The sequence below is a fragment of the Phoxinus phoxinus genome (genome assembly GCF_949152265.1).
Source record: "Phoxinus phoxinus genome assembly, chromosome: 12".
Classification (NCBI taxonomy): Eukaryota; Metazoa; Chordata; class Actinopteri; order Cypriniformes; family Leuciscidae; genus Phoxinus; species Phoxinus phoxinus.
Genome location: NC_136887.1, coordinates 876,031 through 900,153, shown reverse-complemented (window position 1 = coordinate 900,153; position 24,123 = coordinate 876,031). Strand labels below are relative to the sequence as shown.

Below are 24,123 nucleotides of genomic sequence, written 5' to 3'. Positions count from 1 at the left end.
CACACACCTGAAGGGGTTTATTCTGAGATAACACACACACACTTGAAGGGGTTTATTCTGAGATAACACACACACACACACACACACCTGAAGGGGTTTATTCTGAGATAACACACACACACACACACACACCTGAAGGGGTTTATTCTGAGATAACACACACACACCTGAAGGGGTTTATTCTGAGATAACACACACACACCTGAAGGGGTTTATTCTGAGATAACACACACACACCCGAAGGGGTTTATTCTGAGATAACACACACACACCTGAAGGGGTTTATTCTGAGATAAAACACACACACACACACACATGAAGGGGTTTATTCTGAGATAACACACACACACCTGAAGGGGTTTATTCTGAGATAACACACACACACACACACACATGAAGGGGTTTATTCTGAGATAACACACACACACCTGAAGGAGTTTATTCTGAGATAACACACACACACCTGAAGGGGTTTATTCTGAGATAACACACACACACCCGAAAGGGTTTATTCTGAGATAACACACACACACCTGAAGGGGTTTATTCTGAGATAACACACACACACCTGAAGGGGTTTATTCTGAGATAAAACACACACACCTGAAGGGGTTTATTCTGAGATAACACACACACACTTGAAGGGGTTTATTCTGAGATAACACACACACACACACCTGAAGGGGTTTATTCTGAGATAACACACACACACACACACACACCTGAAGGGGTTTATTCTGAGATAACACACACACACCTGAAGGGGTTTATTCTGAGATAACACACACACACCTGAAGGGGTTTATTCTGAGATAACACACACACACCTGAAGGGGTTTATTCTGAGATAACACACACACACCTGAAGGAGTTTATTCTGAGATAACACACACACACACATGAAGGGGTTTATTCTGAGATAACACACACACACCTGAAGGGGTTTATTCTGAGATAACACACACACACCTGAAGGGGTTTATTCTGAGATAACACACACACACCTGAAGGGGTTTATTCTGAGATAACAGACACACACACTCACACACCTGAAGGGGTTTATTCTGAGATAACACACACACACCTGAAGGGGTTTATTCTGAGATAACACACACACACCTGAAGGGGTTTATTCTGAGATAACACACACACACCTGAAGGGGTTTATTCTGAGATAACACACACACACACTCACACACCTGAAGGGGTTTATTCTGAGATAACACACACACACCTGAAGGGGTTTATTCTGAGATAACACACACACACCTGAAGGGGTTTATTCTGAGATAACACACACACACCTGAAGGGGTTTATTCTGAGATAACACACACACACCTGAAGGGGTTTATTCTGAGATCACACACACACACACCTGAAGGGGTTTATTCTGAGATAACACACACACACACCTGAAGGGGTTTATTCTGAGATAACACACACACACCTGAAGGGGTTTATTCTGAGATAACACACACACACACACACACACCTGAAGGGGTTTATTCTGAGATAACACACACACACCTGAAGGGGTTTATTCTTTCTGAGATAACACACACACACCTGAAGGGGTTTATTCTGAGATAACACACACACACCTGAAGGGGTTTATTCTGAGATAACACACACACACCTGAAGGGGTTTATTTTGAGATAACACACACACACACACACACACCTGAAGGGGTTTATTCTGAGATAACACACACACACCTGATGGGGTTTATTCTGAGATAACACACACACACCTGAAGGGGTTTATTCTGAGATAACACACACACACCTGAAGGGGTTTATTCTGAGATAACAGACACACACCTGAAGGGGTTTATTCTGAGATAACACACACACACTCACACATGAAGGGGTTTATTCTGAGATAACACACACACACCTGAAGGGGTTTATTCTGAGATAACACACACACACCTGAAGGGGTTTATTCTGAGATAACACACACACACCTGAAGGGGTTTATTCTGAGATAACACACACACACCTGAAGGGGTTTATTCTGAGATAACACACACACCTGAAGGGGTTTATTCTGAGATAACACACACACACCTGAAGGGGTTTATTCTGAGATAACACACACACACACACACACACACACCCGAAGGGGTTTATTCTGAGATAACACACACACACCTGAAGGGGTTTATTCTGAGATAACACACACACACACACACACCCGAAGGGGTTTATTCTGAGATAACACACACACACACACACACACACACACACACACACACCCGGAGGGGTTTATTCTGAGATAACACACACACACCTGAAGGGGTTTATTCTGAGATAACACACACACACACACACACCTGAAGGGGTTTATTCTGAGATCACACACACACACACCTGAAGGGGTTTATTCTGAGATAACACACACACACACCTGAAGGGGTTTATTCTGAGATAACACACACACACCTGAAGGGGATTATTCTGAGATAACACACACACACACACACACACCTGAAGGGGTTTATTCTGAGATAACACACACACACCTGAAGGGGTTTATTCTTTCTGAGATAACACACACACACCTGAAGGGGTTTATTCTGAGATAACACACACACACCTGAAGGGGTTTATTCTGAGATAACACACACACACCTGAAGGGGTTTATTTTGAGATAACACACACACACACACACACACCTGAAGGGGTTTATTCTGAGATAACACACACACACCTGATGGGGTTTATTCTGAGATAACACACACACACCTGAAGGGGTTTATTCTGAGATAACACACACACACCTGAAGGGGTTTATTCTGAGATAACAGACACACACCTGAAGGGGTTTATTCTGAGATAACACACACACACTCACACATGAAGGGGTTTATTCTGAGATAACACACACACACCTGAAGGGGTTTATTCTGAGATAACACACACACACACACACACACACACACCTGAAGGGGTTTATTCTGAGATAACACACACACACCTGAAGGGGTTTATTCTGAGATAACACACACACACCTGAAGGGGTTTATTCTGAGATAACACACACACACCTGAAGGGGTTTATTCTGAGATAACACACACACCTGAAGGGGTTTATTCTGAGATAACACACACACACCTGAAGGGGTTTATTCTGAGATAACACACACACACACACACACACACACCCGAAGGGGTTTATTCTGAGATAACACACACACACCTGAAGGGGTTTATTCTGAGATAACACACACACACACACACCCGAAGGGGTTTATTCTGAGATAACACACACACACACACACACACACACACACCCGGAGGGGTTTATTCTGAGATAACACACACACACCTGAAGGGGTTTATTCTGAGATAACACACACACACACCCGAAGGGGTTTATTCTGAGATAACACACACACACCTGAAGGGGTTTATTCTGAGATAACACACACACACCTGAAGGGGTTTATTCTGAGATAACACACACACACACACACACACACACCCGAAGGGGTTTATTCTGAGATAACACACACACACCTGAAGGGGTTTATTCTGAGATAACACACACACACACACACCCGAAGGGGTTTATTCTGAGATAACACACACACACACACACACACACACACACCCGGAGGGGTTTATTCTGAGATAACACACACACACCTGAAGGGGTTTATTCTGAGATAACACACACACACCTGAAGGGGTTTATTCTGAGATAACACACACACACCTGAAGGGGTTTATTCTGAGATAACACACACACACACACACACACACATGAAGGGGTTTATTCTGAGATAACACACACACACACCTGAAGGGGTTTATTCTGAGATAACACACACACACACACACACACATGAAGGGGTTTATTCTGAGATAACACACACACACCTGAAGGAGTTTATTCTGAGATAACACACACACACACATGAAGGGGTTTATTCTGAGATAACACACACACACCTGAAGGGGTTTATTCTGAGATAACACACACACACCTGAAGGGGTTTATTCTGAGATAACACACACACACCTGAAGGGGTTTATTCTGAGATAACACACACACACACCTGAAGGGGTTTATTCTGAGATAACACACACACACCCGAAGGGGTTTATTCTGAGATAACACACACACACCTGAAGGGGTTTATTCTGAGATAACACACACACACACACACACCTGAAGGGGTTTATTCTGAGATAACACACACACACCTGAAGGGGTTTATTCTGAGATAACACACACACACACCTGAAGGGGTTTATTCTGAGATAACACACACACACCTGAATGGGTTTATTCTGAGATAACACACACACACATGAAGGGGTTTATTCTGAGATAACACACACACACCTGAAGGAGTTTATTCTGAGATAACACACACACACACATGAAGGGGTTTATTTTGAGATAACACACACACACCTGAAGGGGTTTATTCTGAGATAACACACACACACCTGAAGGGGTTTATTCTGAGATAACACACACACACCTGAAGGGGTTTATTCTGAGATAACACACACACACCTGAAGGGGTTTATTCTGAGATAACACACACACACCTGAAGGGGTTTATTCTGAGATAACACACACACACCTGAAGGGGTTTATTCTGAGATAACACACACACACCTGAAGGGGTTTATTCTGAGATAACACACACACACCCCTGAAGGGGTTTATTCTGAGATAACAGACACACACCTGAAGGGGTTTATTCTGAGATAACACAAACACACACACACACCTGAAGGGGTTTATTCTGAGATAACACACACACACCTGAAGGGGTTTATTCTGAGATAACACACACACACCTGAAGGGGTTTATTCTGAGATAACACACACACACCTGAAGGGGTTTATTCTGAGATAACACACACACACCTGAAGGGGTTTATTCTGAGATAACACACACACACCTGAAGGGGTTTATTCTGAGATAACACAAACACACACACACACACACACACCTGAAGGGGTTTATTCTGAGATAACACACACACACCTGAAGGGGTTTATTCTGAGATAACACACACACACCTGAAGGGGTTTATTCTGAGATAACACACACACACCCCTGAAGGGGTTTATTCTGAGATAACAGACACACACCTGAAGGGGTTTATTCTGAGATAACACACACACACACACCTGAAGGGGTTTATTCTGAGATAACACACACACACCTGAAGGGGTTTATTCTGAGATAACACACACACACCTGAAGGGGCTTATTCTGAGATAACACACACACCTGAAGGGGTTTATTCTGAGATAACACACACACACACACACACACACCTGAAGGGGTTTATTCTGAGATAACACACACACACCTGAAGGGGTTTATTCTGAGATAACACACACACACACACACACCTGAAGGGGTTTATTCTGAGATAACACACACACACCTGAAGGGGTTTATTCTGAGATAACACACACACACCTGAAGGGGTTTATTCTGAGATAACACACACACACCTGAAGGGGTTTATTCTGAGATAACACAGACACACACACCTGAAGGGGTTTATTCTGAGATAACACACTCACACCTGAAGGGGTTTATTCTGAGATAACACACACACACCTGAAGGGGTTTATTCTGAGATAACACACACACACCTGAAGGGGTTTATTCTGAGATAACACGTCATGTCAATTTATGTTTTAAAATTTCTTGCTTCTTGCTAGTTTGGTTTCATGGTGTATTTAACGTCACCGTCACTATCGACGACTGGATGATGTTGTGACGCAGTGACTTCCAGTGATGCAGTCTGAGCACGGACACACACACACGCTGAACACGGACACACACACACACACACACGCTGAATCTAACGCAGTGCTGGAGACAGAGATGACTTTATTTGCACAGATCAACAGAATGTGTTAAACTGCGTTTCCTCTCCCAACACTGACAAACACACATCAGTTCAACACAATTAAGCTTTGCTGACCAAGTACAAAATATAATGCACACAAACTTTCATAAAAATACAAAATATTACATAATTACATTAATTTTACCAAATATTAGAAAAGATCCGTAAGAGTTTTCCCACTGCAGATTCCCAGTGTGGTCTTCACACACGGACATGTTCAGCAACACCGGCAGCGTCTGGCGATCAGTCCTGTATCTTGAGAACGCTTCTCTTCTCGAGATCATTCATCTCCTTTAACATCAGAGACACGTTGTAGCGTAGTTCCTGGAACTTGACAACTGGAACCTGGAAAAGAGAGAGAAAATAAATCATACACACACACACACACACACACACACACTGAACTGAGAACACTTGGAATAACGCACACTATTATTGTACGGTATATTATCTCATGTGGTGGTTTTCACAACTCCAGGTGTTCTGAGTTCAGCTTTTGGAAGCTCTTGAAAATGCAATATTGCCAAGAGGGATCGTGACCGGAGAACTGTTGATTTCTGGCCCACGTCTGCATGTTGATCCAGCAAACAGCAGCGCCTGTACTTATTCTGAGATATTATAAGAGCCATATTTGTAAACTTATGTTTTGTTGTGTTTTTGAGTAAAGTACAGTATATAAGTAGACCTAATAAAGTAGACTCTGTTACTCATCAGAAGATCTGCAGATAAAACTGAAGCTGCTAACATGTGGGCTTCTTTATTAATAAATCTCAGATAAATAAATCATTATAATAAAGATAATGACCTGGAAGCGATGCACGTGTCCATCGGAGAGCTTGATCTGCATGAGGATTGAGGGCTGAAGAGCTCGAGCCAGAGAACTGACACACACACACACACACACACACACACACACACGTTATCAATCATATCCTCTTCTGTTCACATCAAACATCATTATACATCTGATTTATTGGCGCCTTTAATGGACGACACCTTACAAAATCCATAAAGCAATGACATTAAATGTTTGTTGCTGTACAGGTTTTATGGTTTAATCACATAAAAGCTAAACTGATGCGTGTAAAGACCGCAGGACTAGACTGAGCATGAGCCGTAACCGACAGCTGGGGAGCCATGGAGTGTCCGAGTGTGTGTGTGAACAAGATATAGAAGATATGGAGGAGCCGAGTGTGTGTATGAACAAGATATAGAAGATATGGAGTGTCCGAGTGTGTGTTTGAACAAGATCTAGAAGATATGGAGGAGCCGAGTGTGTGTGTGAACAAGATCTAGAAGATATGGAGGAGCCGAGGTGTGTGTGAACAAGATCTAGAAGATATGGAGTGTCCGAGTGTGTGTGTGAACAAGATCTAGAAGATATAGAGGAGCCGAGTGTGTGTATGAACAAGATCTAGAAGATATGGAGTGTCCGAGTGTGTGTGTGAACAAGATCTAGAAGATATGGAGGAGCCGAGTGTGTGTATGAACAAGATCTAGAAGATATGGAGGAGCCGAGGTGTGTGTGAACAAGATCTAGAAGATATGGAGGAGCCGAGGTGTGTGTGAACAAGATCTAGAAGATATGGAGTGTCCGAGTGTGTGTGTGAACAAGATCTAGAAGATATGGAGTGTCCGAGTGTGTGTGTGAACAAGATCTAGAAGATATGGAGTGTCCGAGTGTGTGTGTAAACAAGATCTAGAAGATATGGAGTGTCCGAGTGTGTGTGTGAACAAGATCTAGAAGATATGGAGTGTCCGAGTGTGTGTGTGAACAAGATCTAGAAGATATGGAGTGTCCGAGTGTGTGTGTGAACAAGATCTAGAAGATATGGAGGAGCCGAGTGTGTGTGTGAACAAGATCTAGAAGATATGGAGTGTCCGAGTGTGTGTGTGAACAAGATCTAGAAGATATGGAGTGTCCGAGTGTGTGTGTAAACAAGATCTAGAAGATATGGAGTGTCCGAGTGTGTGTGTGTGTGAACAAGATCTAGAAGATATGGAGGAGCCGAGTGTGTGTGTGAACAAGATCTAGAAGATATGGAGGAGCCGAGGTGTAAAGTTAACAGTAATATATGAGAGAATGCAGAACGGGTAACAGAGCAATTATCTATTACCACAGAACAAATATTTGACTTAGTTATTGTATTTGTTTAACCAACGAGAAGACTTTCTGCTTTACTACTATTCAATTTAAGAAAATTACATGAAAACCAATGTGTTAATTCCCTAAGCACTCAGCCAGAGCAGAAGAGGGAATCTTTGAAGGGTTAGAAGACAGATAAAGCTGGGTGTCGTCGGCATAATGAAAATTAATATCATATTTCCTAAAGATGATGCCAATTGTTAAAAGATAAATAATGAACAAAAGGCCCCAAAACAGAGCCCTGGGGAACACCAGTGACAACACAGGTGGGTTCAGTTGCAGAGATTGAATGCGGTCCGTGAGATGGGAACAGCTTAGAGCCACACCAGTGATGCCAGTAGATGAACACTGAACAGATGAACGCTGCACAATACATCTAAATAAATATACGTAAAATCATGCCCACAATTATAGCTGCCACAACTAATTGTGAAAAGTGTTATAACTCGTGTTGTATTTGTGTTCAGGGTTCCCGCTCTTCCATCAACAGCTGATTCGACGACTTTGAGGGATTTCATTTCCAATAGTATCAGTGTTATTCTCCCCCTAGTGCTGGAGACGGCAGCTTCAGTGTGTGTGTGTGTGTGTGTAGAGCGACGGCCTGAAATCACTGTGAACAGTTCAATATTTATAAACATATTTAAAGCAACACTCTGCTTTTTTTGGAAATGGGCTCATTTCCCAGCTCCCCTAGAGTTAAACAGCTGAGCCGCTTTCTAATGCATTCAGCCGAACTCCGGGTCTGGCGGTAGCACTTTTAGCATAGCTTAGCATAGATCATTGAATGTTAAATTGATTAGACCGTTAGCATCTCTCTCACAAAAATGACCAAAGAGTTTCAATATTTTTCCTATTTAAAACTTGACTGCAGTTACATCGTGTACTAAAACCGACTGAGAATAAAACGTTGTGATTTCCTAGGCCAATGTGACTAGGAACTATACACGGGTTTCTTGTACACAAACAATACTGGATGCGCGCGCACCCAAGAGGCAAGACCGCTATATGTTATGCCGAGTTCGGTAAAAGAACATTGTAATTAACGTAGAGTTGGATCAGTTTTCTTGCGTTTCATTTGCATATTAATATATCTATGTAAAACGTTAGTTAGTTGACTAGTATGAAATTGTCCAACTAAATTTGCGAATCATAAAAGCCTGACATACCCTGTGCATTTAGTTTACAGCACAACAGCTCCGCGTCACTCTCTGCTTCTGCTAGACATAGCCGTAAAGACGGTTGCTTTCTGCCTCTTAGATGCGCGCGCACCTATGTGATGACGTGCACAGAAACCCGAGTCTCCTCTCACTCCTGCGTAATAATCCAGGAACTGCTGCCGTACCAGCAGCGCAATGATATCACACACCTAGTGCCGGTCACGCTGGAAGTTACCGAGCTGGGGACTACTTTCAGGCGCTGCGTAATATCATTGCGTCTGCTGGACCCATGGTACGGCTGCACAGTTCCTGGATTATTACGCAGGAATGAGAGTATAGTGGTGATGGAACGGGTGTCTACTGTTGCTATAGTAACGAACGCATGCACCGATCTTTACGGTTGCTATAGTAACGAACGCATGCACCGATGTTCACTGTTGCTATAGTAACGTACATGCACCGATGTCTACTGTTGCTATAGTAACTAACGCACGTGCCGATGTCTACTGTTGCTATAGTAATGAACGCATGCGCCGATGTCTACTGTTGCTATAGTAACGAACGTTGCTATAGTAACGAACGCATGTGCAGGGTGTCTACTGTTGCTATAGTAACGAACGCATGCAATGATGTCTACTGTTGCTGTAGTAACGAACGCATGCACAGGGTGTCTACTGTTGCTATAGTAACAAACGCATGTGTCTAGTGTCTACTGTTGCTATAGTAACAAACGCATGCACAGGGTGTCTACTGTTGCTATAGTAACGAACGCATGTGCAGGGTGTCTACTGTTGCTATAGTAACGGACGCATGTGCAGGGTGTCTACTGTTGCTATAGTAACGAACGCATGCAATGATGTCTACTGTTGCTATAGTAACGAACGCATGCACAGGGTGTCTACTGTTGCTATAGTAACAAACGCATGCGCAGGGTGTCTACTGTTGCTATAGTAACGAACGCAGGGTGTCTACTGTTGCTATAGTAACGAACGCAGGGTGTCTACTGTTGCTATAGTAACGAACGAGCTAGAGGCAAAACTGGACATTTGATCGCGTAATGTTTCAAAACTATCGTGATTGTTTGTGATTCATCAATGATTGTACATTGTTGTGACTAAACTTTTTGAAGAACCTGGTAAGAAAGAATAATCAAATACGGTACATAAAGTTAAAAAATGAATATGCTGTATCTGGAATTTTCATTTCTAGGTCGTGTACATGACCGTTCAGCAAACAGGCATCTAAAGAATTCCCTCAGTTTCTCTATGGGGTGTAGACATCAGGCCACGGGACAGAGGTAGTGTTAACCTGTCAGATCCTCCATCAGTGAGCGAGCGTACGGGTCGGCCAATCTGGCTGCGTCCGTTAAAATGCACTTTTTAAATAACAATCGCGGTCCTGGACAGTGAGTGACCTTACACATTAAGATCAAATAGGATTTTCTCCAGTCATTGTTAAAAAAACAAGCTAACAAAACTTGCTACCTAGCGTTAGCTATATTCCAGGCGGTCGCTCTGCCTACACCTATGCTCTCGGTGTTTGCTAACTGAACAGCGGTCCACAGAAGCACAGCTGGGAACCCTGGCCGGATTCATGAAGAACATGGCTTCCGGTCCACAGAAGAAAGCTTTAGCTAAACTCTAATTGTAAAAGGACAGTAATTGCTTTAAATGCAGTTTTTTCAGACATTTCAGTTCTTCGTGTCTATAGGAAACGATCATTACTACTGTACCTGGTTGAAATGGCAACATCAACTCTCCATTTAAACTCCTCCATCTTGGCCAGACTCGGCTCGGGATGTCGAGCACTCACTGAGGTTAGCCTGGCGGAGAAGAGCCGTCATTAGAGAACCGCTCAGCATTACACAGTCAGTCAATATATGCTTTACTCTGACCTGTTCCCAAACACCACGCTGGACACGTCCGAGAGGAGCTCCTCAGGAACCCTGCGGTGAACACGTACAGCTGCACATCACTTCACACAGAGCAGATGCAAAAAACATTACTTTTTATTTTAATTTGACTGTACAAGACATCTCTTACCGGAGAGCTCTGAGATCCTCACTGAAAACCTGGAACGCAGAACTCTAATTAATTTAGGTTAAATTGATGCGTTGAAATATTTTTCATATTCACACAGGGCATCATTAGTTATCACAACAAGTCTGTGATTGCAGTATTCAGCAGTTCTACACACTATTATAGAAAAATTAAACAATTAACACAATTTAACTTCAAGCTCTTCAAGCATCAAGCTCTGAAATATAATGTTAGCATGAAGCGCACAGTTTACATCTGCCTACATTTGACATACAAATCATTAAAACATTTTCTGCAATGTGACAATCAGCATTCATTTTTAAAGGTTATTTTATAATCACATTACAATCATTTATAATCTATAATAATGATTTATAGCTCTGGAATATAGTTATGATGCTGCATTGCGATGCTAATGTGAACGATTATACACCGATGCAAATAACTATTTAAAGCTGCAGTCCGTAACTTTTTTTGTGTTCAAAATGTATAATAAGTGAGTACATCATGAATCCATTTCCCAAACGGTGTAGTCCTCTCCTGAATCACCACGTACACCTATAGTAAGAGTTTATATTCACTATAGACTGTTTTAGACCTAATAATTTTTTTTGAAATTATGACATGACAAAATCGTAATGCCTTGCTGCCGATTGATTTGACGTGAGCCGACACAGGATGAACTGTGAACACAATATTGAGTATTTTAAACATGGTTTTATCTACTAATGATGAAATTCTTGCCTAATTAGCGGAGCGGCGTGGAACAGCTCTGAGCAGACACACTCGAGAGGATCAAGCAAGAACAAGCTTTTGTGCTGAAAGAACCTGACCTTAAAGGGGTCATGACATGGTTTTTTTATTTTATTATTATGTTCCCTTAGGTGCAATTATAACAAACAGTCTGTTCTGGGGGTGTTTCCCCTTTAAGAGTTCAGTGTTAACGCCCGCTGCTGTGATTGGCTAACGTCAGTGATATGCATCAATTATTAACGCCCCCAGCCAGAAGATTTGCGGATTCGGCGTATTTAAAAAGTAGTTTAAAGTTTTAAACACATTACTTACAGTTTGCGTCGTCGTTGTTTAGCCCAGAATAGTCGGCACGGACTTATCTTTGAGCAACAGTTTTCTGGCAAAGCCAGCATCATTTTGGGATTAGTTCTCAATACAGTCATCCTTCAAATGTATAGAACGAACGCTTAAACTAACACTGCCGTGATTGAGACGTCCGCAAAAAATAAAGTGCATCCATTTTCCCCTGACGTCTGGATCTTTCGCAGCGTATTCACAGATGTTGTTTGTCCACAGCCAGGAACAGCACATCTGCGGCATCGTAATTTCCCTGTACACAGACCCACTCGCTGTCCGGCGACTGAACACTTGTGAGGCGCGACAACGATACGAAATGAGCGTAGTTGCCTCGTGCTAGAGGCGTTCTATATGCAAACGCTGGTACGTCACTTCGCACCGTGACGTCACTTCTTACCATGGATCCAGAACGAGCTGTATTTAGAGCTTGATTAAATAAATGATTTGTTTATAATGGGGAGGACGTCTTAAGCTATGAAACTTGCAGGACGTTTTAATGGTACAAAGACCTCTTATATACCAAAAGATCAAGGCAAATTTGGTTTATCATGTCATGACCCCTTTAAAGGGATAGATCACCCGAAAAATGTAAACTAGCCCATGATTTACTCTCCCTGAAGTCATCCTAAGTGTATATGACATTCTTCTTTCAGACGAATACAATCAGAGTTATATTAAAAAAATGTCCAGTTTCTTCCAAGCTTTATAATGGCAGTGAATGAGGATATTTATTTGGAAGTCCGTCAAAGTGCATCTGTCCATCATAAAAGTGCACTTTTATGAAGGACAGATGCACTTTTATGGGTTAGCTGTAGCAGCGTCAGTGAAGACAAACACTCGTATGAACACAGTAAACGCGCACACACACACACACACACACACACACACACACACACACACCTCGTGTCTGAGCGCAGGCCTACGCAGAGCCTCCTTCAGAAGAGCGTATAGTCCTGCCATCACACGGTTCAGGCTCTCCTCGGAGATGAGTCCACTCTCTGAGATCCTCTGAACACACTCACAGCTGTCCTGGCCCTCCATGCCCTTCACCACCGCTAGAACACAGGTAAACCACACAGGAGAGCACAGGTAAACCACACAGCAGAACACAGGTAAACCACGGGTAAACACAGGTGAACCACACAGCAGAACAGGAGAACACAGGTAAACACAGGAGAACACAGGTGAAATCAATTAATTCTTTGCTGATACTTCCTCGTCGTCATCATGGAGAGCGCAGTTCGCACCGCTTTCTCCTTACATTTACATTTATTCATTTAGCAGACGCTTTTATCCAAAGTGACTTACAAATGAGAACAACAGAAGCAATTAAACTAGCAGTAGGACAACAGTATGCAAGTGCTATGACCCTTCGCAGTTCAATCTAACGTAGTACTTTTTTTTAATATATATAGAATAGAGGAGAAAGTGTTCGTATTACTTGATCAAGTGCTGCCGAAAAAGATACGTCTTCAGCAGTTTCTTAAAGATGGCTACAGACTCAGCAGCTCTGGCTGAGTTAGGCAGATCATCACCAGCAGGAACAGTCATGGTGAAGGTCCGAGAGAGAGATTTTGTGCCTCTTTGAGATGGCACCACCAGACCCCGCTCGCTTGCAGACCGCAAGTTTCTGGACGGCACATGAGTCTGAAGTAATGAGTTCAGGTACAGGGGAGCAGTGCCAGTGGTTGTTCTGTAGGCAAACGTCAGTGACTTGAACTTGATGCAACCGGCAACCGGCAACCAGTGCAGTTTCGTGAGGAGAGGAGTGACGTGTGTCTCTTCGGCTCGTTGAAGACACTCTGGCTGCAGCTTCTGGATCAGTTGCAGAGGTTTGACAGTGCAAGCTGGGAGACCAGCCAGGAGAGCATTACAATAGTCCAGTCTGGAAAGAACAAGCGCCTGAACAAGGAGTTGTGTAGCATGGCAAATCTGCATGACCGGGCAGTGCTAGCAATGTAATCTGTGAAGTTCAATTGGTCATCAATTACAACTCCAAGGTTCCTGGCTGATCTTGATGGAGTTATTTAACATTTACATTTATGCATTTGGCAGACGCTTTTATCCAAAGCAACTTACATTGCATTCAAGGTACACATTTTAAATTTTTGTTAGTTCTTGCTTTCCCTGGGAATTGAACCCATGACCTTGGCGTTGCTAGCGCCATTGTCTACTGTTTGAGCTACAGCAGGGGTTGCTCAAACAGCATGCCAGTTATAGATGACGAGCCTAGCTGAATGGTGAAGTTGTGATTAAGTGCTGGGTTAGCCGGGATTACAAGTAGCTCTGTCTTCGCAAGGTTTAGTTGAAGGTGGTGGTCCTTCATCCAGCCAGAGATGTCAGGCAGGCTGAGATGCGAGCTGCTACCGTCGGATCATCCGGCTGGAATGAGAGGTAGAGTTGTGTGTCATCAGCGTAGCAGTGATAGGAAAAACCATGTTTCTGAATCACAGATCCTAGTGATGTCATGTAGATTGAGAAGAGAAGTGGTCCAAGCACTGAGCCCTGAGGCACACCGGTGGCTAGATGTAGGGTTTTAGACACCTCACCCCTCCACGACACCCTAAAGGACCCCGAGAGATAAGACTTGAACCACTGGAGTGCAGTTCCCGAGATGCCCTTCCTCTTTAGGATTGACAGGAGGATCTGGTGGTTAACTGTGTCAAAGGCAGCAGATCCAGCAGGATGAGAACTGAGGACTTGGAAGCTGCTCTTGCCAGTCTCAGAGCTTCGATTACTGAGAGCAGAGCAGTCTCAGTCGAGTGTCCGCTTTTGAAGCCAGACTGATTGTTGTCCAAGAGGTTGTTCTGCGTAAGAAAGGAGGACATCTGGTTGAAAACAACTCGTTCAAGTGTTTTTACGACGAATGGAAGAAGGGATACCGGTCTGTAATTCTCTAGATGTGCTGGATTTAGAGTGGGTTTCTTAAGCAGTGGGGTTACCCGAGCCTGCTTGAAAGCTGTGGGAAATGTGCCAGTGTGAAGAGATGTGTTTATGATGTGTGTGAGTGTGGGTATAACAGAGGAAGAAATAGCTTGAAGTAGGTTAGTGGGAAAAGGATCAAGCGGACAGGTAGTAGGGCGACTGGAAAGGAGGAGTTTTGAGACTTCCGTCTCTGAAAGCAAGGAGAACGAGGGTAGAGTGTGTGTGTTAGCCGGTAAAATGTGTGTGTTAGTTTGTGGATTGGTAAATTGGCCGCTGATGGTGGTAGTTTTGTTTATGAAGAATGTGGCAAAGTCGTCAGCTGTTTGGGTTGATGGAGGAGGAGGAGGAGAGTTAAGAAGGGAGGAGAAGGTTTTGAAAAGCATGCGAGAGTCAGAAGAATTGTTCATTTTGTTGTGATAGTAAGTAATTTTAGCAGTAGATATGTTAGCAGAGAAGGAAGAGAGGAGGGATTGTTAAAGACCAAGGTCAGTATGATCTTTGGATTTGCGCCACTTCCTCTCTGCACCCCTGAGTTTAGCACGATGTTCACGGAGAACGTCAGATAACCAAGGGGCAGAGGGAGTGGCGCGGGCTGGCCTGGAGGAAAGGGGGCAGAAGTTCTCCAATCAGGATGTTAAAGTGGAGAAAAGAGTATCAGTGGCACTGTTAGTATCTAGTGCTGAGAGCTGGTCTGGTGGAGGAAGTGTGGACGAGACCAAAGAGGATAGGCGAGAGGGTGAGAGTGAGCGTAGGTTACGCCGAAAGGTGACCTGTGGAGGAGTGTGTGTTGTGTTCTGGGGCAGGTTGAGTTTGAGAAAGGTGACCTGTGGAGGAGTGTGTGTTGTGTTCTGGGGCAGGTTGAGGTTGAGAAAGGTGACCTGTGGAGGAGTGTGTGTTGTGTTCTGAGGCAGGTTGAGGTTGAGAGTGAGGAGGAAGTGATCTGAGGTGTGCAGTGGAGTGACAAGAGTATGGTCTGTGGAGCAGTAGCGTGTGTAAATAAGGTCCAGTTTGTTACCTGATTTGTGAGTAGCCGCAGTCGATACTCGTTTGAGGTCGAATGAGGCAAGCAGAGTGTGGAAATCAGCAGCTGGAAATCCTTCTTTGCACAAGCGCTTGCTCTCCTGTGGCGTCTGTGCAACCATGAACAGATGCGCTTCTGGAAAAACGAGCGTGCCGCGTCGCTTCTATTATGAGCGCGCTTGCCGCGCGCCTACATTTGAAAGCAAATCAGAAGTGCAAGCTGCTCATTTTGGTGACTCACACAAACAAATCACCCTACACACAGGAGTTGCCTACACAACCAAAGAAGTTTTGTCCCCGTGTTCGATTTCTTCTTCAAGGAGGCATGATCCATCAGGTATCTGGGCACATCTCTCACCAGTGGTGTCTCACCTCAGACCACACTTCATGTCATTAGTGATGGCCCCACAACACAGTACAGATCAAAGAAGAATTTCTTCTTACTTTTAACTGTGCCATTTGATGTAGGATTTCAAAGATTGACTTGGCATTTCCTTGACGCTGGACATGGAAAGGGCCCTGCGGATGGGGTAGGGGCCGCTGTTAAAAGAACAGCAGATGCCCTAGTTGCACGGGGAATGGATCTGCCATCAGCTGAGGTCTTATTTGAAGCATTGTCTGAACAACAAACACAAATAAAGCTCTTTTATATCAAAGAAGATGATATTGCAGCCAATGATGACTTAATTCCTTAACAACTGGAAACTGTCCGTGGGACCATGAAGAGTCACCAGGTAAATTTCAGGTAAACTTATTTAAATATAATGTGGATAATCAGCCACACTAACTGTCTTCCCTCTCTGAAACAGATTTTCACCAACACTCCAGCACAATTCAAGTGGCGAATACTCAGCTGCTTCTGCTCAGCTCCTGATGAATGCAAATGCTATGGTCCACAGTCGGTGACAATGTGCAAAGGGTCCACTACAGCCAACAGCTTCAAACATAGATGTGCCTCTGATGTAGTGTTGTCAAAAGACCCGGTACTTCGGTACCATTTCCGTACTAAAAAAATGAAATGGTTACGGTACCAGCTTTTCTTAAGTACCGGTGGTACCGAAGTATCGTGTTAATCCGGTTCTTGACGCGCTGTCCGAACGGTGCACAGTTGCGTCCTCTTCATAAACACACCGAGACATGGCGACCGGCGGCGCTGCTAATGCGGTGGCTCTGAATCCTCTTGGTGACAAGAAAGGAGGAAAGTGCCGTTCACGTTTTTTTGTGCGTGCAAATTCGTTTTCCAGGCGCGCCTCTGTTCATGGTTGCATAGCAACGACAGACGCAACTGGAAAGCACGTACTTGTGGAAAGGAGAAAGTGGTGCAAACTGAATATGGGATTAAATAAAAGGACAGTCAAGTCAAATAAAACACGTTTTATCTCCTGTTTAGTTGGTAACACTACATTAAGGGTGCTTTCACATCTGTAGTTCGGTTCATTTGGTCCGGACCAAGGGAGAAAAATTATACTTTGTAGCATTTTTCAGGCGTTTTGGTTCCTTTTCACACACACTGATTGCTCTGGTCCGAATCAGTTTATGAAACAAACCAAAATGCCGTCACGTGACAACATCCACATCACTCGTTGGCCAGATGGGTCTTGAACGTATTTTCATAACTGCACTTTGATTGTCAGAATTAACGTGCGGGAAAATTCCAACAGAACTGACGGAAGTAAACAAAGAGGAGGAAAATCCGGCAGACAACACGCCGCTTTTTACTATGGAGAAATGACTTTGTGGGCTGATTGTATCCCTCGTCATAGTTTATTATATTAGTTTGTCTACACCACTTTAGGCAAACAATAACATTTGAGAATGAAGCGAGAATGCGGCTTGAAAATAATGTTTTATGCAATGCACGCGGCGAGTCACTTCAGGAGGAGGCAACGCGTGCATTAATGTTGCTAAACAGTGACATAATGCACAGCGTGGCTGACTACGGCAGCTGGTTTAGTCCAAAAATGCGCAGTTATTTGGCAGTTGGGTCTGTTCGAGGTCGGATCACGTTCTCACCACAAACGAACCGCTCCAGAGTTCGTTTGAAAGCGTACCGAGACCACCTCGACGCTTGTTTGGTCCGCTTATGGTGCGCACCCGAGTGCGATTGCTGCATTCTCACCGGCCCAAACGAACCGCACCAATTCGGAAAACGAACTCTAGTGCGATTCAACCGAACTAAACAAGGCAGGTGTGAAAGCACCCTAAGATACCATTCATTAACATTACTTAATGCCCTATCTAACATCAACACATTGAGTGAACAATATATTTTTAAAACATTAATGCATGTTTGTGAATGTTATTTAATACAAACACTTGATTGTTGACAGATAAAACTTTTGATTTAAAAAATGTATTAGTAGGCTACATTTATACATTTACATTTAAACATCACTATTGTTTATTGTTAGGTAATTTTATCTAATGTTATCTAACAAATGGATATACACTTTATTATATGCAAATTTAATCTAAATTAAGCTTTGGTACCGAGAACCGTTGATGTTCAGGGGTATTGGTACCGAATACTGAAGTGTTGGTACCGTGACAACACTAGTCTGACGGATGCACAGCAGGTTTCTCTAGGGTCACTGAAATCACAGACCGACTGAAAGGTGGTGGTGTGCTGTGAAATGTGACACGGAGGAATATCCAGGAGTAGTTCAAGATGTGGATGTAGAGAATTGCATTCTTGTTAAACCTCTGAGTCGTGTAGAACCGCTTCTTTTGGCCTATGAGGGATGATATTCTGTGTCTTATCCCACCACCTCAGCCAGGGACGAAAGGCACATGAAGCTGCCAGCAGATGTCCGGGAGAAACTGTTCTCCCGCTGATAAGAGATCTGTCAAGAGGACGGTCCTTGGAGATATATAGTTCTGGATGTTCATGTTAGGTCAGCTAGTGTGCTTTCTCCCTCAACTTTTGTACTACCTCTTTTTCTGTCAGTGGGCCCTAATTTAAATTGCAGGAAAAGAACGCTCGCGGGTGAAAACGTAAAAATTTTTTATGGGATGTGCCTTTCGTTTACACGGCAACGGTGTTTTTGGGGCTTAAAAACGCAAAAAAGTGAAACCCCCCTCCAGAGTGGAAATCTTAAAAACGCTCCACCGCCGCGTTCCCGTCTAAAGGGTAAAAACGCAAAAGTCTGCTAGACAGTGAAGGCGTCGCGTACGCATTTACGTCACAGGCATGCGCCAGTACAGGAAACTAACAAAACATTATCAAACTAAAATATAGCATTCATTTCATTGACAATAAAAATTACAATTCTGAGCGACAGGCGAAGAGCAGCGAGGGTTAAAGCAGCAGCTTTACCGTATTAAACATGAGAAACTGTGTCAGCGTCTCTTTCACTTTCAGTGCTTCACATCGCCACCTAGCCGTCTGGAGTGCACACTACACCCAATCTCACACACTTTTGCGTCACCATATGCACGCAGATTTCCCCCATAACGCTCGTCTAAACGCAGAATAAAAAGTGGTAACGCAATGCCACTTTTGCGTTTTCTCTTCAGATCGTTTCCGTGTAAACACAGCCTAAACTCTAAATAAAACCTAATTTTATAATGAAGACAATTCTTTATGAAATTAAATTAGCTTATTTTAATACCATGAGCAAGATCCCAAGCAAAAACATTGGGTCACCACAATACTCCCACATGGCTGGAGTTAGCCTAATCTTCAGGACACTTTTCCCAGAATCTCTTTCTCTCCACATCCCATCCATCTCGCTTTATCATCTCTAATTCACATTTTGAATGTTCAAATACATGTTTGAAAGCAAACACATTTCATTATGCATTGTTAGTTTTAACCCAATGCAACTTTGATGTATATAAACATAATATTTCACCTAATGGTAATAGTTATGAAATGTTTATGAAGGATATTTTTATCCCATTGTGACAATTGATTCCCTAGAAAATATTGTACGTAGGGGTGTGCGATATTACGATTTTTGATCATGGACGATTAAAATGTGTCCACGATCTGCTTTTGAAGAAATATCGTAGGATCGCGCATTTTATCAGTTTGCATTTCTGGCGCCTCCGTCTCAACATACTGTACAGCGCGACGTATATCCACATGAAATGCAGAGGAACGGGACACTGTAGTTCTTAAAAATTTATTATTTGCATGTGCTTTAAAGCCTTGCCGGTTAAACATGTCATTCGCTGCTGATGCGCTGTTCTAACGGGCGCTTTTCTGAGCGCAAACACCCGACGTGCACATGCACTAAAAGCCTGTCTAACAGCGTCTGATTACTGGGCTAAGTTATCTTTCGAGTCTTATTGCGCTAATACTGTCAAATACACACAAGGTTTACATAAACAAAGTTGGTTATGTCTAAAGTGAAAGAACAACAGAAAAAATTAAGAAAAAAATCTGCCTTGTCAAATGCGTGTAGACTCGTTGCGCGCAGATCTTAAAGTGACAGTAGCCCTAACACTCCGACTTTTTGGGACTTTAGCCTATTCACCTTATCCCCCAGAGTTAGATAAATCCATACATACCTTTTTCATCTCCGTGCGTGCTATAAGTCTGTTTGACGCACCCACCGCTAGCCTAGCTTAGCACAAAGACTGGATGTAAATGGTTGCAGCTAGCATACTAATCCAAATAAGTGACAAAATAACGCAAACATTTTCCTATTTACATGTTGTGATTTGTATAGTCACAGAGTGTACAAAAAACAAAGTCACATGAGACACAGACATATTTTAACTGTATATACTGGGAACTATATTCCCTGAAGGCGAAGCACTGCTACTTGGGCGGAGTGATAACCGCAGCACCTGAGATGTCACGCTGGTTTTGTTGACAGAAGAAACACCGGCGCGTCTCAGGTGCTGCGGTTATCATTCATCATTAAAATAGGGACATTAGTTTGGCTGTGATGCTCAGTCACTTGCAAAATAGTAAAACCAACATGAAAAGGAATCGTGATAAAATCGTGAATCGTGATTTTCCTGAAAAAAATCGTGATATGATATTTTTGCCATATCGCCCACCCCTAATTGTATGGTTTCTTCATGATTAAAATAAACATGTTCAAGTTGATGGTTGTGTCATATTTATATATATCTCCTCACATCTGTCCATTTCTTTCAACAACTCTCACCAGAAGTCATTATTTAAGCCTTTAAATGTGCTTTATGTATCAGTGCACTTTCATTTGTCATTACCGCCACGTAGCTTAATTTTACAGCAAACACACCTTTAAAACTGTTTATGTTCAATCTTGAGGTGCTACAAGAAAAGCCTAATGAAATACTCATCCATCTATTCAAAGAAGAAACATCTAACATTAATTTTCAAGAAATTAAACAAAAGTGTGCTTTGATGAACACAGAAAAACACATTTTGATGGTAAGAACAAGAAAATATATGTAATTCGCTGAATGGAAAAAAAATGTTTTTTATACGTATTGTTGAAGGTTAACAATGTTTGCAAGATAAATGAGTTTAAATGATGTTCTTTGCATTATGAGACTTGTATGTTGTGATGGGATTACGTTTTGTAGTGCCAGTTGGCAAATAGATATAAAATACTCAAATTATATTTAAGCTCAGTCGTGGCCATTATTATATCTTTACATCAAAACATGTAAACATTGTCTTGACATAACTCTAACAAAATCCAACCAAATTTCATTCATCAAAATGTAAGAAGACAAAATAGCCCCGAATTGAAGAATCACCCTCATACTGCGATCTCAGCACACACACACACACACACACACACACACACACACACACACACACACACACACACACACACACACACACACACACACACGGGGATATCAACTCGCAATACTGACATTTCAGAAATCAAAGTGGCTGGAGCAAGTTCCTTCGCACAGTCTGCAGGTGAGGAAGAGCAGGTGAGGAAGAGCAGGTGAGGAAGAGCAGGTGAGGAAGAGCAGGTGATGGCGTCTGGAAGAAGTGCACACGCCAGATCTCAACACGGCTGTAAGTGTCACCGATGCCGATGTAAACTCCTCCAGACAGCAGACTAGTGTCAGCGTACAGCCAGAGGACGGGTCGCTGAGCGATGGTGAGGGACCCGAGTGTGACCAATTCTGTCAGCGTTACCTGGAGAAAGAACGCTGTGCTGGATCCACAAGTGTATAACCGGTGTGTGTGTGTGTGTGTGTGTTTATATCCTTCAGTGTTATATCAGTGTTATGAACGCCTCGCGCTGCTCGTCACGTGAGCGGATCGTCATGCCGAGATCACGAGGGGGTTAACGTTAATCGGGCAGTTTCTGAAAGATTCGCCTTTCGGAGTTTATTATGAAGAGCTGGAAACGAAACTCACCTCCGAGTATCTGTGTGAAAGTGTCCCTGTGGAGGTTCTTCAGGTGTTTACACAGCAGCTCCACCTCAGCGGGAACTCTGCCTCCGAATAAACTCACGGACTCACTCATCTTATCCTTCTGTACAGACGCCGACGAGGAGACGAACTCATAGACAGTATATAAGAGGATAAACTGGTCTTCTGTACAGACCTTTATATACTGTCTTCTGTACAGACGAGGAGATGAACTGCTCTCTGATCCTGAGCTAGCTCTCCTTCTTCCTCGTGTTTACTGGCGATCCGCTCTTTAGCAGCAGTAGCGCCACCTACTGTACTGGACAACTGAACTCGCACGGGTCTGAAGTTTAACATCTCGTTTCCTCCTTCTCCAGCACACACACACACACACACACACACACACACACACACACACACACACACACACCAGATAGCAAATAGTAATTGAAACGATGTTAAATCAACATCCCGCTGTCAACGATAAAGTAATTGAATCAACGTCGAACTCTGATGTTGATTCTTCATCATGTTGCACCGAAACAACGTTTAAATCATACCTATGATCAACATAATGTCAATGGTATTTCGATTACAATGGATATTGAAACAATGTTGAAATCCCAGCATATCAACAAAACTTCAATGGTGTTTTAGTACACCACAGGTTTAATCTGAAGGTCTGTAATTTTAATATAATATTAAAAACATTATTATTAGGCTATAATCCTGCTTTATCGACAGCCAGGATGGGCTAGCAAAATATAGAAAATAGAAACTATACCTTTAGGCTATAACCTAGACTAGCACAAATGACACCCCACGCATTCTTTAAAAATTAAAAAAAAATATTGTATTATTTCATTTTTTTTAACGTGCTACTCCTGCGGCGTCTGTCTTCCAGCTCCTCCCGCTCGGTCTGGGGCGTAGCGCAGCCACTTCTGGACAGCTTGAGCAAAGTCATAGTTGTTTGCCGTTGTAAGACGTTGAGTCAAGGCATCTAGAATACAAGTAAAAGTATGTTACTGTGATTTAGTCAATGATTTGTTCAATCAGTTTTTGTTCGAGCAGAACATGGCACGAACACAGTAGCCTACACATATACACAAATACACACACACACACACACACACAGGGGTGGACGCAGCCACCCAAACACGAAGGGTCACACACGGGGTAGAATTAAAAGGGTAATCACGCTACACTAAAACACGTACAACAGTAAATGAGGCATAACACACACGAAACAACCCCAAAGTTCTCCCAGAATCCCAGCATGCATCAGCGTCAGAGCCGTAGTGCATGGCACCAGTACATTTCAGTTTAACATTAGCCTATGCCTGTGAATGATATAGGCTAAACTTGATAACCTAGCCATGCAGCCTAGAAATGTAGAAAAAAGTGTGTGTGTGGCATATCCTTCCCTCAAAACGCCTCACACCCAAGTCTTAATAGCCCAATTGACTTGACTAATTTGTGCGCGCCCGTGTATTTTCCGCTCATGCCTTCAGCTGGACAAATGATGTCACGC

The 24,123-nt window shown here is 43.0% G+C and overlaps 1 protein-coding gene across 5 annotated transcripts in view; it reads right to left on the bottom strand.

The window, feature by feature from the left end:
• The window catches only part of commd5 (COMM domain containing 5), a 30,056-nt gene extending 7,042 nt beyond the window's left edge, over window positions 1-23,014 (bottom strand). For 3 of the 5 annotated variants that reach the window (XR_013799639.1, XR_013799640.1, XR_013799641.1), the window contains exons 1-7: window positions 22,599-22,912; window positions 13,229-13,383; window positions 11,243-11,271; window positions 11,095-11,145; window positions 10,933-11,022; window positions 6,703-6,778; window positions 6,043-6,242 (exon numbers count right to left, since the gene is read on the bottom strand). Coding sequence is in view for 1 of the 5 variants with exons in the window: in XM_079629724.1 (XP_079485850.1) it covers window positions 6,141-6,242; window positions 6,703-6,778; window positions 10,933-11,022; window positions 11,095-11,145; window positions 11,243-11,271; window positions 13,229-13,383; window positions 22,599-22,707 (612 nt within the window). In the remaining 4 variants the exon portion in view is untranslated. Of the gene's footprint in view, window positions 1-4,136; window positions 4,337-5,861; window positions 6,243-6,702; window positions 6,779-10,932; window positions 11,023-11,094; window positions 11,146-11,242; window positions 11,272-13,228; window positions 13,384-22,598 lie in introns of those variants that run through there. The other 2 variants (XR_013799638.1, XM_079629724.1) reach the window with 2 other exon arrangements.
• Window positions 23,015-24,123: the final 1,109 nt, after the last annotated feature.